The sequence below is a fragment of the Electrophorus electricus genome, chromosome 6 (assembly GCF_041902795.1).
Source record: "Electrophorus electricus isolate QZ-2024a chromosome 6, ASM4190279v1, whole genome shotgun sequence".
Taxonomy (NCBI): Eukaryota; Metazoa; Chordata; class Actinopteri; order Gymnotiformes; family Gymnotidae; genus Electrophorus; species Electrophorus electricus.
Genome location: NC_137502.1, coordinates 9,712,906 through 9,731,737, shown reverse-complemented (window position 1 = coordinate 9,731,737; position 18,832 = coordinate 9,712,906). Strand labels below are relative to the sequence as shown.

Sequence of the window (18,832 nt, the reverse complement as noted above, 5' to 3'; positions counted from 1 at the left end):
GCATTATGAGAACCTTGGTGAGCAGCGTGCGAGTTATGCCAAATGTGTTAGAGTATAGAAAACCTGTAAATGTGCCGAACATTACGTCGTCATGCTGGCTTTGGGAAGCCATGCTTCAGATGACCTAGTGTACAGCACTGAACTCTGACCCCTACAGGTCACTTTGGGCCACTGGGTCTGCGCTCCACTCCACACACTCTGTAATCCCAGTCCCACTTGCTGGCGTCACGCCGGGCGTCTCGTGACAGCCTTGAAACTGATCTGGCCTAGCCCTGCAGCATGTCATTATCATCTTGTGTGTGTGTGTGTAATGGTTATCTGATACTGTCCTATTAACTCCTCGCCCACCGGATCGCCCTCCTACATAACACACCTGCACCTCTGTTTGCACGCTTGCCTCGCATGTCTGCTGCAGCTGTGCAGGAGAGACTCACCATATTTCTTCCTTTCTGTATTAGTAAATCACTAGACTCACACACACACGCACACGCATGCACTCTTTCTTATCAGTATAGTGTCAGGATATGAATACTTCCTAATCATGTTCACTATCTCAGATAGTGTGGGCACATATGCTGTCAGTAATTGAAGGGAGGAGAGAGAAGGTGAGGGAGAGAATACAGCTAAGAAGCCATGCTTGGTGTGGATTAATGGCTTTTATTCCCTCAACACCCCCCCCCCCCCCCCCCCCCCACACACACACACACACACACCAGCTAATTGAGGAAGTAAGCTAGCCTACTCCACATGTGCTGAGTGGCTGCAGCATACAAACAGGTTCCTAAAAACATTTTCAAAGCATACGTGTGAATGTTTGAGATGAGGACGTTATACAAGCAGTGTTGGTCAGACGCTAGCAGATGTAGTCCACTGCTTCCTCGCGTGTCCAGGAGGATCAGCAACAGGATGGCATGAGGGCAGGCTCAGCAAACACTGTACGATGGAGTCATGTTTCTTCTGGATATTCTTGGGGAACAGACTTGCCCACTCAAATGTACATCTAGCTGTAGCCAAAATCTAGCACGGTGCGATCTCTCTCTCTCCCTTTTCCCCCTTTCTTTCTTCCTTCCTTTCTGTTTGTCTGTCTGTCTCTCTGTCCGTTTCTTTCTGTCTTGGCAGCTGTAGTAATTGTACATTGTTCCAAATTTCTGGGGGCTATTTTTAGGCTGTGGACTCTCTTAAGTGATTTATTTTGTTCGGGTTTGTGTGCATCTCTCTGGGTGTGTGTACCGTGTGTGTTTATGCATGTGGGTGTGTGTGGAGTTAATGGAAAGCGATCTATGTGGAACAGAAACAATAATTAGAGCATTTAAACACAGGCCTGTGGACAGCACATGGCACACAGGCACAATTGCTGTGTGTGTGTGTGTGTGTGTGTGTGTGTGTGTGTGTGTGTGTGTGTGTGTGTGTGTGTGTGTGTGTGTGTGTGTGTGTGTGTGTGTGTGTGTGTGTGAGCGTGTGTATGTTTGTGTGTGTTCAGAATTATCCACCATATTACAGAATTGGTCTGATGCCCCAACCAGGCATCCTTCACTGTGGACTGATCTGGCACTCTGGTACTGCTAGTAAATAATTAGAATGACAGATTCTCTAGGCATAAGGTTTACTAGTAATTTCATTGTCCACACACACACACACACAAATAGGGTAAAAACAGCTTGCAGAAAGCATGTGACAAAATGCCAGTCCATGTCTTGCAGATTTCAAGTATAATGTGTGTGTCAGTATTGACAGTGTTTGTGCTTGTATGTGCATGTAGTTGTTTGTTTGTTTATGTTTTAGTTTGTGTGTGTGTGGGCACAGCGTAACATTCTCATGTAATAATAAAACAATCTTCTGTAGTAGGGCAGAAATATAAGAAACAATAGAAGATCAATACTCTATCAGAAAAGTCATTCAGTCATTCACACATTAATAGGAGATCCTTACATAAACACGCGTACTTAAACGCTCAAGGTATTGCCATAACCCAGTAATCTTCAGAATATATCAACTCACCGCCACAAGACATAGTTGTGCTTTGAATATAATAGGTATATAAAGATATTTTACTTTCCTTAAGTTAACAGCAGTATTTTTTTCTCTTTGTTTGTCTCTCAGCCCAAACTGATGGCAAAGGACCTCCTGGATCTGGTAGCGTCCCACTTCAATCTGAAAGAAAAGGAGTATTTTGGGATCTCCTACACAGATGACACGTGAGTTTGTTCTCAGCAGGCTCCCCTAGCAAGCTCTGCAGGCCCATGGGTTGGAACATGTGCTCCCTCGCTGGAGGAGTTCAGCAGGACCCTTCTGATTATCTTAAGAGAGTGGTCCCAGATCGGAGCCAGATACAGCTTTCTGTCTCACTCACACACACATACACACACACACACACACACACGCAAATGCTCATGCACATTAATACACATGCATGTATAATGTATGTTATGTTACATATGTAACTGCGTATATGTAATAAGAATTGTACAAGCCTAATCCTACCCTTAAGTTTAACTTTAGTAAAAAACGCTTTTAGATTTAAAATATGAACAGTGTAGCTTTCGTAAAAAGAAGAAGCTCTTTGGTTTGTCAGAATAGTTTCAGGTTATCCCTCTTGATCTCAGGTTTTACACAATAGTCAGGAGAGTTCACATAAACATACACACACACACACAAAATTTCTCATAAACCAACACATGCATGCGCTCAAGTACACACACACACACAAACACACACACACAATACACATAAACTACAAACTTACCTACATATTTTCCCAGCCCTGCATGAAGCACCCCAGGAGACTGCATTTGTAGTTCTGAAACATTCTGAAAAATAGTCAGATGACCCTTGACCTCTGCAACACAACAGTCTGCAGTTTTCTGAGCCGGCAGACTGCTCAACAGACTGCTGTCGCCAGGGATAAAGTCAAGGCTGCTGCTTTTCGTCTCACTGTCTCACACACGCACACGCACACAGTGGCTCTCAGTACGCTGTATATCTTGCAATGTTTGTAGTGAATATATATCATGTGATAATTACTGTATGTGATATTTGCTTGTCTTTATAGTCATAGCTCTATTCACTGGGTGACCGTGCGCGCGCGTGTGTGTGTGTGCGTGTGTGAGTGCGCGCATGTGCGTGTGTATGTGTGTGTGTGTGTGTGTTGAAAAAGAGATGCTGGCTGTGTGTGATCTCTGCCATCTCTGCTGTTACAGGGGCCATTTCAGCTGGCTGCAGTTGGATAGACGTGTTCTGGAGCATGAATTTCCCAAGAAATCTGGCCCTATTGTCCTTTACTTCTGTGTTAGGTGAGGACTAGCATAGCATATTTATGTACACATGGCAACACACACATACATACACGCACACACACGCGCGCACACACACAGGTCATTCTATGTTAGATCCATTTCAAGGCCACATTGAACTGCTAGAGGCAAACTCATGTTGAGAAATTTTGTTAGTCAATAATGTTGGATGTTGATAATTCACAACTGTAACAGCCATTTTTTATTCAGAGATATTTTTATAGTCCTATCTCATGCAAGGTATGTTTCATTTAGTTTGAGCCTGTTATTATGCTCTGAGAGTTGTCGGTTGTGTTTAAAAAAGAAACACACACACACACACACACACACACACACACACACAGACACACACACATACAAAAGCAGACACAGGTTTGTGTAAATGGCATAAGCTGGGAGGAAACACTTCACACTCTGACAGTGAAGTGGTCCACTGGGGGATGTATGTTTTTGTATGTGTGTGCTCGTGTTTTTGTTACTGCAAATTAACAGGGTCAATTGCATTGCTCTCAGATATAAGAGACTATGGAATGAATTTGGCCCTGGAGTTAACTAGTCGCCATGGGAGCTGTCAGCCAATCAGGACTTGCTGTTCCTCTCATTAACACCTTCATTAATTTCATCGTCACGGTGGCGGTGCCGTTTCATTCTGGCTGTTCATCACACAGAAAGACAAGCCAGCAGTGTGTTAATGAGCTTTATTGATTTTTACTCAAAACATACTTGACACAGACCAGTGTAATTCCTCATATCATTAACATAAAGTACCTGCTGACATACTGCAGCGTGTGCGAGTCATCATTTGTATTGTGTAGCACACCCCCATCGTACCTCGTTGCACTCGCATGCGCACACACCTGACGGGCTTCATGCTTGGGTCTGTGTGTTCGTCAGGCTGGTGTGGTCCCCCCTCTCCACCCTTACAGCTCCAACTGCTGCCATTTTTGCTGGTTTTCGGCGCCCATGCGCGGGCCCTGGGTTTAGGCTAGCAGCGGCGCGGCTCCACGGACGTTTACGGAGCTGAATGACAGAGGCCTCTGGCCTCTGTGTCCTGCCAGCCTGTTTGAATGCACGTGTGTGTGTGTGTGTGTGTGTGTGTGTGTGTGTGTGTGTGTGTGTGTGTGTGTGTGTGTGTGTGTGTGTGTGTGTGTGTTGGCGGGGGGGGGTGTAATTCTGCTCTCCGCTCCTGACTGGGATATTGATTGAGAGGAGCTGAAGCCTTTGATGTGTGTAAGACACTCTCCCCCTTTCACTCACATCTCCAACTAAACCAGCTGCCAGTACGCTTTTAATTATCCCTCTCTCTCTCTCTATCTCTGTCTCGATCTCTTTCTCTCAATAAAATGCTTTTACCTCCAACATTCCCTCTGCCCTGTTCTACTCTAGTCAGTGTGTATTAAAGGCTAGTCATACCAGTATAGTTATGCCTCCATTTTTGTGGGGAGTTGTGTGTCACTGTGTTTGTCACTGTATAATATCCATATTTTCATATGTTTTCGTATGTTTTTTCAAACTGGACTATACAGTTGGGTCTCACTGATGCATGTATTTTCACGTTTATTTATTCATGTGTGAGACAGTGTGAGCCAGAACGCTTGTGTGGCTAATGACCCCTGCTGGTTATTGTATGCAAGTACAGCATATCTGAACATGGCAAAGTGTTCCAAGGGTGAATGAATAACTACAGCTACAGTTTCAAACTGTAAATAAACCCAGGCACTCTTACATGATGATTTATCTGGGCTTTGTGACATATATCTATTGTTTCTGTTTGTGTCTTGCTCTTCACAGGTTTTATATAGAGAGTATCTCTTACTTGAAGGACAATGCCACTATTGAGCTGTTTTTCCTCAATGCCAAATCCTGCATTTATAAGGTAATCTCAAGACAGTACTAACAGACATAGTTTGACATTTGTTTTGTACATTTTGAACTGAAGTTTGTTGGTTTTCCGCTGAATGTATCAGCTTTACTACATTAGCTAGCAAAAGTATTAGTGTGTGTGTTTTTGGCATGGCTCACATAAATTAATTTGCTAGATTGGGATTTTTGCAGTATCATGGTACTACCACTAGAAGGCAGACCAAGCAATAGCACAATCTGAGAAGCGATAAGCACCTTATGAGAGATTATGAAAGAATTCCCATTAGTCTGGAAAGATATCTTTAAAGTTGCCAGACTTCAGAACAAATTCCTCCCTTCTGATAAGATTGGCCTTCTTTGCCTTAAAATGTAATAGTTTGGAAGTGAATATTTGAGTTTATGCAAGCTGGCATTTTTGAACCCCTGTGTGGATGGATTAACCACTTTGTTGTTTCTGGCATCTGAAGTGTGGTGAATAACAGCCCCTGGTATGTGTAGGTGTGTGTGGGAGAGATCACTAAAAGGGTAACCAGGGCTGAGTGCTGAAGGAAGCGTATAAGGAGGTGGACGGTTCGGACAGGTTGGGAGACGGGCTGTGCTCCGTCCGGCAGCCTCGTCTCAATGTCTTATTCCCATGTTCACGCTCTCTCTCACAGGAGCTCATAGAGGTGGACAGTGAAGTAGTCTTCGAACTGGCCTCCTACATATTGCAGGTAAGCATTACAGTGTTCCTTACTGTAAAAAAATATATACATATGTATGTGTGTGCGCCCATACACACACGCACACTCATGCACACAGGAACTTTGTAACTGAGTAACCTCTTGTTACTGTTTTGTTTCCAATAACTGACTCCTTTGGTTCTGTTATTGTCTTTCAGGAAGCCAAGGGAGACTTCACAAGGTAAGCCCCATGAGCAGACACGTGAAGTGCTCTCCACCAGCCTCAAATAACATACCCAGTGTTGCAGTGTCTTAGTTGGTGGCAGAGTGTCACTGCAGAGTGAGAACAGGCCCCCCACATGCCGGACACTGCAACTGCAGGAAGATAGAGAGAGAGAGAGAGAGAGAGAGAGAGAGAGAGAGAGAGAATCAGAGAGAGAGAGAGAGAGTGAATGAACAGGATTGGGGGTGGGAGTCCTGGGAACAGATGCAGATGGTAGGAAGTGGTATGCTGAGAATAAACAGAGATATGTTACACACAATGACCCCATTCCATTGACACCCCCCCTCCCCGTGTTTGAAGTTGTGTCTGCAGCGTTTTTGCCTCTCAGATTCAGGCACACTCACTGACATGCACCCGGTCTTATAGTCCTTCCTGGGCTAATTCCTCTCATCCCTCCCTCATTGTTTTGCTCTGTTGTTCTTTCACTTACACTACAGTCCTGCTGGCTGGACTGAGAAGGGCCAGAGTTGGTGTTTCTCTTTGCTTTTTTTCATCCACCCCTATCTTCATTCCCTCTTTCCCCATAAGGCTTCATTTACAGTTCCAGACACACGTGGCAGGCCAGGCCAGTTCCTGCTATTTCTTAGGGCCGCTGGGACTTGTAGTTCACTGTGGGAATAGTAATTGGATCGTAATGGGTCGTGTGTGTTTTTCACTGCAGTAATGATGCTACGAGGGCTGACCTTAAGAAGCTGCCAGCCTTGCCTACACAGGCCCTGAAAGAGCATCCATCACTTGCGTACTGGTGAGACATACACAGACACACACAGACACACACACACACAAAACACACACAAACACAGAAGTGATGACATGTGTATGCTATTCTGTAATCTGTTTAAGCACAGAATAGATGTGATGAGAATCAAATGCTGGCAGTCTGCAGCTCTAGGGTGTCCCGCTCGCTGTTGACAGGGAGATGTTAGTGCCATCCTGTCGCACACCCAACAGCCTGGCAGGCAATGCCAGGGCGTATCACTGTCGGGCAGTATCCCTGCTGGGTTCAATCCCTGTCAGGCTGTATCCCTGTCGGGTTTTATCCCTGTCAGGGTTTCCCTCCACATTCCCAGCCTCAGCACACTGCTGGTACATGCTGGGGAGTTCACACAGGCACACAACTCAGTCTCAACATCAGCTGCTCATCTGTAAATCATGTGCGTGTGTGTGTGTTTTACAGTGAAGACCGAGTCATTGAGTATTATAAGAAGCTGAGTGGCCAGTCCAGGGGCCAGGCTATTGTCAAGTAAGTCTCTTACGAAGGAGACAGCATGAATGAATGCCCACAATGCAGCTGTTTTAAGAAATAAACTATAAAGGTTTCTGTTTGCACTTGAACATGGCTAGAGCTTTCATTATGACACTTGTTGATCCACTTTAAAGGGTCTTAACATGTGCAGGTTTGGAACAGTTGTGCATGTCTGTTTGCTGAAATATGTAGGCTCTCAAACCCTCCCTCCGTGTCTCTCTTCTCTCTCTCTCTCTCTCTCTCTCTCTCTCTCTCTCTCTCTCTCTCTCTCCCTCCCCCCCCCTCTCTCTCTCTCTCTCTCTCTCTCTCTCTCTCAGTTATATGAGCATTGTGGAGTCGCTACCTACATATGGAGTGCATTACTATGCGGTTAAGGTAGGTCTGTCTGTCTCCTAGTGTGTGTAAATTTATCATCATAAGCTTCAGCCTACACACACAGATATGCGTGTGCACACTCATTTCCTTACACACTGGCTGTCTTTTAATGGCAAAGTGCATGTTCTAGGTCTTTAAAAACATTTAAGGTTATATTGCAGCCCTGTATGTTTCTGCAGTCATAAACCAACCCAAAAGTCCCCCACAATCTCTTGCTCTCTCACTCAGGACAAGCAGGGAATCCCTTGGTGGTTGGGGTTAAGCTATAAGGGCATCTTTCAATATGACTACCAGGACAAAGTGAAACCCCGAAAGGTAAAGAATGGTCTTCTCCCTTAACCTCACTGCTGCCCTTATGCCTTCCTTTCAGTGAACACTGCGTGCTTGCTTGTGAGTTTGCTAGACTTATATCATGTCACATGACATGTCCGAGCATAGTTCTGAGCTTCTGTGTTAGCGTGACCCGTCAAATATCATTGTACAGTATTCTAAGAAATGGAGGTGGCTATCTTTACTTTAAAAACAGATATTCTATACTTGGCTCTACTCTGCTCAAATGTTAACTGCATAAAAATGTTCGTGACTACATATGGTCTAACAGCATAAGAAGTTGTGTGTGTGTGTGTGTGTGTGTGTGTGTGTGAGAGAGAGAGAGAGAGAGAGAGAGAGAGAGAGAGAGAGAGAAATGAAGAATGACTACAGCACAACCTTCTCTAACCTCTTAGCTTGTGCCATCACCCAAGATGCATGAACTGAGACCTTAGAGTGTCATAACCCCAGACCTTTGCATGACCCTGCGAGGTAATGACCAATGTGCTATAACCCTAGGTCAAGGTGGGGTGGAACATGAGACAGAGAAGCACAAACTCTCAGACAGACAGCACTCCATTACTCACACCCTCAGCCCCACAGCTTCAGAGAAGCATCTTTGGCACCAACATCTCACTGTATTCTTTGTGTGTGTGCGTGTGTGTGTGTGCGCGTGTGTGTGTGCGCGTGTGTGTGTGCGCGTGTGTGTGTGCGCGCGTGTGTGTGCGCGTGTGTGTGTGCGCGTGTGTGTGTGCGCGTGTCTGTGTGCATGTGTCTGTGTGCGTGTGCGTGTGTGTGTGCGTTTGTGTGTGCGCGTGTGCGTGTGTGTGTGTGTGTGTGTGTGTGCGTGTGCGTGTGTGCATGGCTGGATCTTGAGTTTGTGTGAAGTGGTAGAAAAATGTGTTTGTGCACTTTCCTCCAAACCACACACTAAAAATAGTGTTCAAAGCCCAGCATCGTCCAGCCAAGTGTGAGGGCAGGCAGGCAGACCTCTTTAGAGAGCTCTGTTACATGGAGAGGGAGAGGGAGAGGGAGAGGGAGGGAGGGAGGGAGGGAGGGAGAGAGAGAGAGAGAGAGAGAGAGAGAGAGAGAGAGAGAGAGAGAGAGAGAGGTGGCAAGGGAAAGGATAAAAGGGCAGAAAGCAAATGCAAAATTGAAGTGTTTGCAGAAATTTTATAGCAAGACTGCAAACGAAGCAAAGCTTGCAATCATTGCTAGCTGGTGGAATAGAGATGTGTTGGTGTATGTGTGTGTGTCCCTAAAGTAGGTTTTAGTTCTTGGTTAATGCAGTGTATTTTAGTCTAGATGAGTCTGGAGGGTTTGTTTGTTAGTCACCTTAGTTTCAGATGAGGTACGAGCTCTGGCCTGTCCTTGATTAGAGTAGTGCTTTACTCACATATGCTAATGATTATTGGTTGTGTACCACCCGTAGTGGACTGTGTGTGTAAAGACGGCATGTACATGAATGTGAACCACACCGTAACCACACTGAGTTAGTGGTTGTTTGGTTAATGAGGTTTAACTCTCTCCTGATAGGAGGCAGCAATAACTGTGTGACCACAAGTGAGTTAAGACTGTGTGTGTGTGTGCGTGCATGCACAAGAGGGGATTTTAGGGTTAAGGACAACGGGGCATCCAAGCCCTTGTATAAATGACTCAGCACACACACACACACACACACACAAAGCAAAGTGAGCAAGCTAAGGCTGATGAGCACACTGTGGGTGTGTTTGTGTTTCCTGTCTGCCATATCCACTAACGCGTGACTTCCATGTCTGTCTTCATCTCGAACAACGGCACTGTAGCCTCCACTATCTAAACAAGGCACGTCCACTCACCCTTCCTGCAGACTGCAGGTCTGAGAGTCTGTGCCAGTGTGACTCTCTGTCCCTCTGCGCTACAGTTGATTTACTCTCCAGAGATTGTCACGTGTTTGTAGTCTCATTGTATGAGTCCGCTGTGCAGTGTATATAGTCTCATTGTATGAATGTACTGTGCGCTGGGTGTGTTGTGTATTATGAAGGTTAATAATAGTGTATGATAGTCATAATACATACACACCCTTTCCATTCTGGTAGTCATTTACTGGCAGACTCCAGTTGACAGAGACACTGTCCCACACATCGTAAGGACTCCATAAAATTGCACCTCAGTGATTAACAGCATTAGAGGCCCTGGCCCATCAGCACCACAACATGCTACACACTTCACTCCTGAGCGAGCTCTGGACCTCACCATCTGGCGTATCAGATAGCGTGTATGTCTCTGACTGCCCTATCTCTGTCTGACTGAGGTGGCAAGGCTTCAGTGCTGGTTCACTATTCCTAGATCTGGTCCAATATCCTGTAATGCCTAGACCCGGTCCAGTGTTCTGTAATGCCTAGACCTGGTCCAGTATCCTGTAATGCCTAGACCCGGTTCAGTGTTCTGTAATGCCTAGACCTGGTCCATTATCCTGTAATGCCTAGACCTGGTCCAGTGTTCTGTAATGCCTTGATCCGGTCCAGTGTTCTGTAATGCCTTGATCCAGTCCAGTGTTCTGTAATGCTTTGATCTGGTTCAGTATCCTATAATGCCTTGATCTGGTTCAGTGTTCTGTAATGCCTAGACCCGGTCAAGTGTTCTGTAATGCCTAGACCCGGTCCAGTGTTCTGTAATGCCTTGATCTGGTTCAGTATCCTTTAATGCCTTGATCTGGTCCAGTATCCCCTAATTTCTTGACCCGGTCCAGTGTCCTGTAATGCCTAGACTTGGTCCAGTAGGCTTTAATGCTGTTCACACGTGTGTGCATGTACACACACACACACAAACGCCAGAGCTGTGTTCACCCAGAACAATGATGGAATTCCATTGTCCACCTTGCTGTACCCAGAATGCACTTTGGTGTGGCTAATGATCTTTCCCTCATTGGCCAGAACCAGAACTACATCTCAAGAGTAGGCATCATTGATCGTTCTCTATATGCTCCCACTCTCTCTCTCTCTCTCTCTCTCTCTCTCTCTCTCTCTCTCTCTCTCTCTCTATCTCTCTCTCTGTGTCTGTCTCTGTCTCTGTCTCTAACTGTATCTCCATCTCTTGGAAGGAAAACAATATGAATGATAAAATCTGCTAGATGAAAGCTGTTGAGAAAGTGTTGAGTTCAGATTTGTTCTTTGTCCCCAGAGACCACCAGGGCCACTCAAAAAACTGGTCATAATGATATATGTAGAACATTTTTGTGTGTCTGTATGCGTACATTTGTTTGTGTGTGTGTGTGTGCGTGTGTGTGTGTGTGTGTGTTTGACTTTGTACCCTTCCTCCCTGCTTCCCTCATCTGTCCATTGTTTTCCCAGGCTGTTAAAATTCTTCAGCTTTTTAAAGCCGGCCTCCTCTGTTCCTCCCTCTCTCCCCTCTTTTTCCTCCCTCTCTCCCCCTTTCCTCCACTCCCCTTTTCGTGTTCCTTTACCACTTGCTCTCTTTTCCCCATGCATCTGAGCCTGATAACACACAAATGAATCTGGGAATCCACTGGTCACAGCACTGATGAGAACGCTTCCCTGCTATAGCGCTTGGTAAAGCCTGCTGAGGGTGCTGGGAGCGAAGGCCCCTGGGCTCATGGAAGCACAGAGCTTCAACTCTACCCTCCTTTTCTCATCTGTTCAGCTGATGGCTGGAGGAGTCCAGTGCGTGTGCAATGCACAAACTCCTGTCATGTGTGTGTGTGTGTGTGTGTGTGTGTGTGTGTGTGTGTGTGTGTGTGTGTGTGTGTGTGTGTAATGAGAAACAGAACCTGGCTTTATGAGTGAATGAAGAGAAAGGGGGAGTTGAATAAAGCTGCAGAGCTCTGTTTGGAGCAGTGGCTGTGATGTGTACACACACACACACACACACACACACACACACACACACACACACGTCCCTCTGCACTCTCCCCAGACCCCGCCCACGCACAGTCCATGGTGGGAGCAGGAAGTTTGTGTCCCAGAGGGAGGGAGGGGGCTGAGAAGGCAGCTGGCTCCTCCCCCTTTCTCCCTCATTCCCCTGCCAAACACTCTCGCTCTCTCTCACAGAAACACGGACAGAGCCCAGAACTTTTAAAGAGAATCTTTCACTCACACATGCGCGCACACACACACTCTTCCAGCGGCTCTCTGAGCAGAGGAGCTTTAAAAGGACAAAGAGGAGCATTTTGGTGTGAACGGGTCTGACAGGTTAGGAACCCTGGCAAAGCCGGCCAGCAATCGTGCGATACGGTCCTCCTCACATGCGCCATTGAGTGTGTACCCTGAGGAGTTAACCTGACGATGACTGTGGGTGTCTCGATGAAGATCGTGAGGCTGCTTTGAAACGGTTCTCTCCTCTCCTCAGGTGTTCCAATGGAGGCAGCTGGAGAATCTTTACTTCAGAGAGAAGAAGTTCTCAGTAGAAGTTCATGACCCGAGAAGGTAAATTTATATTACAGACAAGAAACACACACACAACCTCAGTTCATGACCTTAGAGGGTAAAGTAAATCACTGCACCACAGTCACTGTAGGAAGTGAGCGATAATTTTACTCATGTTGTGGCTGTCTTGGCTCTTGTTTTGCTATGATGATGAGATTTGTAACATTGTTAACTTGCAGTAAGTTCACAGCAGTCTCAGATTACCCCCTGTTTCTCTCAGCTTGCCAGTAACACACAGTCTGTACCAGACTCCAGGCATTAGTACTGGAATACCAATAATGTTCATATTATTAGGTCAGCAACTACGTAGTACAACAGCTTGCTCACTGTGCCAGAGAGAGTTGGTAAAGGATTGCCATGCACTGCTTCTGAGCTTGTAATACCACTAGGGTGACTTGTGCTGCTCACTGTCTGCTTGGTCTGGATCTGGAGGTGCGTTGATGTTCAGCTGTTTATTATTAAATACACATCCTTTACTTCCTTTCACCAGTGGAAATAAGTAAGTGAAAAAGGATCACAGCAGGGGCATGTGAATCAAAACACCAAGACAGTTTTTCTTTCTCTCTCTCTCTCCCTCTGTCTCTCTCTTACTCCACTGTGTGGAGAGATTGATATGAGGCATTTGTTTTCGCTGTGGTTCTTATGAGCTCATCAGTGCATGCTCTGTGCCAGGAGACCCAGGGCCCTGGCCACAGACAGGCCTGTCACCTCTGACCCCCCCCCCCCCCCCATATCCCACTACTCCCCCAGCTGGAAGCAGCAGGGAGAGGAGGTCCAGCAGAAGCTTGAGGCTACATGTGGTCAAAAGAGGAGAGGAGGTGTCAGTTAGGGGAGGGTTTCCATTGTTAGAACGATCCTGCAGGTCGAGAACTTACTTGCAGTGTAAGGGGTTATTCTCTGTCCCTCTGGCGTGCAGAGGGCCCGAGAGGCAGGGGAACAGGGTGTCCACAGGAGCAGGAGGCAAGGGCCCTGTGTTTATCTTCACTCAGAGTGTGTGAGCATGCAGGGCCAGCAAGGTATTTATAGAGCACCTCAGTCTTTATAAAACCCACGGAACAACAGACAGGCAGAGGGCTGGCTCCCCCCACGCCACACACACACACACACACACACACACACCCACCCACCCACCCCAGCCTGTAGGTGTGCTCTGTGCTGTAAATGGTGTGGGGCTGTGGGTGGCGCTGTGTGTGGTACAGCGGTTCCTTCCCCAAGGCTCTCTCTTCGACCCCAGCAAGCCACCACCCAGCTCGCACTGCTAGAGCGGAGCCTAACGCTGTCGCTGTTGTGGAGGGTTTACTGGAATCCGCTTAACTGGAATGTAAAGCAATGCAATGGTTACGGTCTACAGTGCTTACCTTAGTGAAAGTGCTCATTTGATTGTGTTACACAATAGACACAAAGGAATTCTATATTAGTTTGTACTAGCAAATTATAGTGTGGTGTTTCCAACACTGTAATAAACATGTATTGCTGTAATGTATTGTAAATGGGCCCTCATAAAGGTCAAGCAGGCTGTATATTGGTCTGTCAATGACAGGCTATTGTAACCAGAGTACAGTGAAGTGTTAATAAACATTGTGTTTGGTTTTATGCTGGTGATAACAACCATTCATTTGCACAGACTTGGCATCCTTCGGCTTAATGATATCCAGTGAATATAAAGTCGGTTTGTGTTTGCTCTAACTGCAGGGCATCGGTAACGCGAAGGACGTTTGGTCACAGCGGCATCGCTGTCCACACCTGGTACGCCTGCCCCGCCCTCATCAAGTCCATCTGGGCCATGGCCATCAGCCAGCATCAGTTCTACCTGGACCGAAAACAGAGCAAGGTGTGTGTGTGTGTGTGTGTGTGTGTGTGTGTGTGTGTGTGTGTGTGTGTGTGTGTGTGTGTGTGTGTGTGTGTGTGTGTGTGTGTGTGTGTGTGTGTGTGTGTGTGTGTGTGTGTGTGCGCGCACATGCGCTTTTATGCTGTACATGCATCTTGTGCTCTTGAATCGTCAGAAAATAATGTGTTTGTATGTGTGCTGTCAGCATGTTTCCTTTGACTTGAATTCTCTGTTTGACTGGACTACGGATATTTAGACACTTCAGCTGCTATGAAAACTGCATATGCACTCACATACACACATATCTGCTTATTACTTTTCTCAAAGTGAGTGTGAGGATTGAGTTACACTTTTAAAAGCTGTGTGGAATGTTCATCTCTCGGAAAATCCTGTCACACACTATATACAGCTGGCTAGCACATTCACTGCTTCTCTCTCTCTCTCTCTCTCTCTCTCTCTCTCTCTCTCTCTCTCTCTCTCTCTCTCACACACACTCTCTCACTTCTTCTCTCTGTCTTTCTGTTTTTCGCTCAGTCAAAGATCCATGCAGCACGCAGCCTGAATGAGATAGCCATTGACCTCACGGAGACGGGCACTCTGAAGACCTCCAAACTCGCCAATATGGGCAGCAAAGGCAAGATCATTAGTGGCAGCAGCGGAAGCCTTCTGTCCTCAGGTTAGTGTGCACACACACACACGCATGAGCACGAGCACACAAACATTTTCCTAAGAAGGGTGATGTCGTCATGAATAAAAACATTATATTGATAGGATTATGTGTTTATGCAGCTCTGTGTGTGCGTGTGTGCATGTGTGTGTGCATGTGTGTGTGCATGTGTGTGTGCGTGTGCATGTGTGTGTGTGTGTCTGTGTGTGTTTTTGTGAAATTGTGTGGGGGAGAGTGAGAACAACTCCTCCTGCTGTTGCTTTTGGAATCCTGCCATGGTATCACTTGTCACGTGCAGAGAGAGAAACAGACAGACACAGACAGCTAGAGAGACATGCAGAGAAAGAGACAAAGTGAGAGCGGGATGGGGTGAGAGTTTAAGGAGAGAAGGAGACTCTCCAGCTTCTCATTTACTCACCGCACGCAGAGAAAGAGTTAAAGGATGAGATCACTGTCATAGGGAGTCTCTCTGCACACTGTGCTGCAGTTCACTGGCAGTGTCTTCTCAATTCATTCATTAAATTGGATCCTTAGGTCCTGACCGCATGTCCCTGGGGAAGAGAGGGTCCTGGTACAGTAGTCGTGTGTGCATGCACGCGCGTGTGTGTGTGTGTGTGTGTGTGTGTGTGTGTGTGTGTGGGCTGGTATACCCCTCTATATTTAGTGCCTTTAAGGATGGACAAATTTAGTAGAGATTGATGGATAGAGGGAGGGAGAGATGGAAGAGTGCAGGAGGCTGCCAGCTTTGTCCTGTCCAGTACAAAGCCCCTCTGTTCTAGAATGTGTGTGTGTGTGTGTGTGTGTGTGTGTGTGTGTGTGTGTGTGTGTGTGTGTGTGCGCGTGAGAGAGGGGGACTGCCCATGTGTATATGGACCGGGGCCCTTTCTTGTATATGCACGCACATGCATACACATTTTTGGCTTGCTAAAGGACGTCGCTCTATAGCTCCGCTGCTCGACCATAGCCGTGGCTCTGTCTGGGACTGTTTTTCTGCAGACATCCACAGAGACGTTGCTGAGAGAGAGTTAGACAGAGGAAGAAAAACATCTCATTCGGTCTGAAGGTTTCCACAGAGGAGCAGAACCGAGGCCTAACTCTCTTTCCTTAAATGAACAGCACAGCGGATCCTTATTCAACACAATGGAAACTCGAATTGTTCCCATCAGCAAACCTCCAAAAACACCCAGCATTCCGTGGGCTTTCACTCATGGTTTATGAGCCGCTGGTGCTTTGAATTGGGGCACTAATTTACATTTCCTGAAGATTTCAGGACACAATTCAGGTTAAATCTTAACAGGAAATTCAGAACCTCAGTAACCACGTCATATGGTCACCCACCCCCACACCCCACACACCCACACGCCTATGTGGATTCTAGTGATCCAGCTCATTTGTAAAGATGACCCATGACAAATTCCCAGACAGCTTTCCTGTCTGCTGGTCTTTGGACACACAAACAGACAGTCCCGGCCTATAGTGACCTATGACCCTGACCCCTCCCTACACACACATTAGTGCAAGCCTGCCCCAGTGATGCACAGGCAGCTGTGTGTCATGCATGACAGCTTTGGTTAGAAGGTTAGCAAACTACTTTTTACTCCTCCAAAACACTCACTCACACACTTGCACACAAACACACAGACACACACACATTATAACTTACCAATTTTACGTTTTCATGGATTTTATGGTGTGCAGCTATATTAAGGCCAGCTACGGTCACTGCTCCTACCTTATTAAAACATTCCACTCACTTCCTTGTGGCATTTTGGCTTGTAAAACAGGTGTACCCATGCATGTACTCACACACACACACTCACACACACACACACACACACACACACACACACACACACACACACCCCTCACATGAACAATGCCTGGCTCCTTGCTCTGACCACCTTCGTGCTTCTGTTAAACAATGTCTCCCTGTTAAATCTCTTGTTCTATTCAATCCTGTTTTTGCACACTTGAATGGGTACAGTCGGCCCCTCCAGGATGGGTGACACACACACACACACACACGTACATACACACGCTTTCACACATAAAGGTCAAGCTCATTGTTCACATCTTGCCTGGAGTTGCTGAATTTGTTTACCCTTTAGAATAATCTTTGACCTTTGTGTTCATCGGTATTCACACACCCAAACACACACATTCTCAGCAAAAAGTATTAATTGATTGTCAGCTCTGATGTGTGTGAGTGCAGACTTGATGTTTGGGGGGGTGGGGTGTGTGTGTGTACAGGTTCTCAAGAGTCGGACAGCTCACAGACGGCTAAGAAGGACATGCTGGCAGCCTTGCGGGCCAGACAGGAGGCCCTGGAGGAGACTCTGCGACAGAGGATAGAGGAGCTCAAGAGCATCTGCATCAGAGAAGCGGTCAGAGCCTCACGCATCCGCCACCTCTCCACACCACCTGACACTAGTGTAACAAACCCCACCTCTCCACACCTCCTGACACTAGTGTAACAAACCCCACCTCTCCACACCGCCTGACACTAGTGTAACAAACCTCACCTCTCCACACCGCCTGACACTAGTGTAACAAACCCCACCTCTCCACACCTCCTGACACTAGTGTAACAAACCCCACCTCTCCACACCGCCTGACACTAGTGTAACAAACCCCACCTTTCCACACCTCCTGACACTAATGTAACAAATCCCACCTCTCCACACCTGACACTAGTGTAACAAACCCAACCTCTCCACACCGCCTGACACTAGCATAACAAACCCCACCTCTCCACACCACCTGACACTATGTAGCATCCCCCACCTCTAAACACTGTCACACTACCTCACCTAAACACCACCTACAAACTACCTCTCTACACTGAGACATTACATTACCTACTGGTTCTGTTGTTTGCCGTGGTTATGAGCATGATACAAGTATAACACCCACCCACATATGCACATCTGACCTATTTAAAATATTCTTAATGCTGTGGTACTGAAAGAGTTCACACAGGCACACAACTCAGTCTCATCATCAGCTGCTTATCTGTAAATCATGTGTGCGTGTGTGTGCGCGCGCGTGCGTGTGTTTTTTCGTGTCGCAGGAGCTGACAGGAAGACTTCCTAAAGAGTATCCTCTGGACCCGGGTGAGGAGCCACCCACAGTACGGCGCAAAATCGGCACTGCTTTCAAACTGGACGAACAGAAAATCCTCCCAAAAGGAGAGGTGAGCTAACCTCTGAACTCTGACCTGCCAGACATTTCTGAATTGACAGTGACAAATCAGGATGCAGTCTTGTTTCTGGCAGCCATTTTTAAAATGGATGACTGTCATTGCCCATGGGCTGTTGACTAGGGTGGTGCTCCAAAAATAATAATCTTCCTTTTACTCCACGTTCAGACTTTCCACAGCCTTGGATGACTATAAATAGCAGCAGTGCTCAGTCTGGCATCATTTAGAGGAAGTGGTGATAGTGAGTGTGTTTTGAGTGTAAGCCAAGGCACAGGGTTACAAAATGGGCATGGAGAAGCGAGAGAGAGAGACTGTGTGTGTGTGTGTGTGTGTGTGTGTGTGTGTGTGTGTGTGTGTGTGTGTGTGTGTGAGAGAGAGAGAGAGAGAGAGAGAGAGAGAGAGAGTAAATGAAAAAGAATGTAGGGGTAAGAAGAGATTGTACTAATTACCAAAGCTGTTGATATAATATCACAGTGTCTCAGTTTCTTTCCTCTCAAAACAGTAGTAGACAGCAGGTTGCTTTACTCTGTGTGTGTGTGTGTGTGTGTGTGTGTGTGTGTGTGTCTGTTGGGATGGAGTGCTTAATTCCTGAAGGTGTGTTGTCACTGTGATCATGGGTTTTGGCTGGGTCTTAGAGGGCACTTTGAAGGACTGTGGTTTTTGGCCTGCATGACAGCCATTTTTAA

General features: G+C 46.6%; 1 protein-coding gene across 13 annotated transcripts in view; it reads left to right on the top strand.

Moving 5' to 3' along the window:
• Positions 1-18,832, top strand: part of frmd4a (FERM domain containing 4A) — a 99,252-nt gene that overhangs the window by 72,090 nt on the left and 8,330 nt on the right. For 9 of the 13 annotated variants that reach the window (XM_035525512.2, XM_035525513.2, XM_035525517.2 and 6 more), the window contains exons 3-16: positions 2,101-2,195; positions 3,198-3,290; positions 5,082-5,166; positions 5,810-5,866; positions 6,034-6,056; positions 6,760-6,843; positions 7,276-7,341; positions 7,662-7,719; positions 7,948-8,034; positions 12,376-12,452; positions 14,142-14,283; positions 14,815-14,956; positions 17,198-17,331; positions 18,018-18,140. In XM_035525512.2, coding sequence (XP_035381405.1) covers positions 2,101-2,195; positions 3,198-3,290; positions 5,082-5,166; positions 5,810-5,866; positions 6,034-6,056; positions 6,760-6,843; positions 7,276-7,341; positions 7,662-7,719; positions 7,948-8,034; positions 12,376-12,452; positions 14,142-14,283; positions 14,815-14,956; positions 17,198-17,331; positions 18,018-18,140 — 1,266 coding nt within the window. Of the gene's footprint in view, positions 1-2,100; positions 2,196-3,197; positions 3,291-5,081; positions 5,167-5,809; positions 5,867-6,033; positions 6,057-6,759; positions 6,844-7,275; positions 7,342-7,661; positions 7,720-7,947; positions 8,035-12,041; positions 12,219-12,375; positions 12,453-14,141; positions 14,284-14,814; positions 14,957-17,197; positions 17,332-18,017; positions 18,141-18,832 lie in introns of those variants that run through there. The other 4 variants (XM_035525506.2, XM_081715378.1, XM_081715380.1 and 1 more) reach the window with 3 other exon arrangements.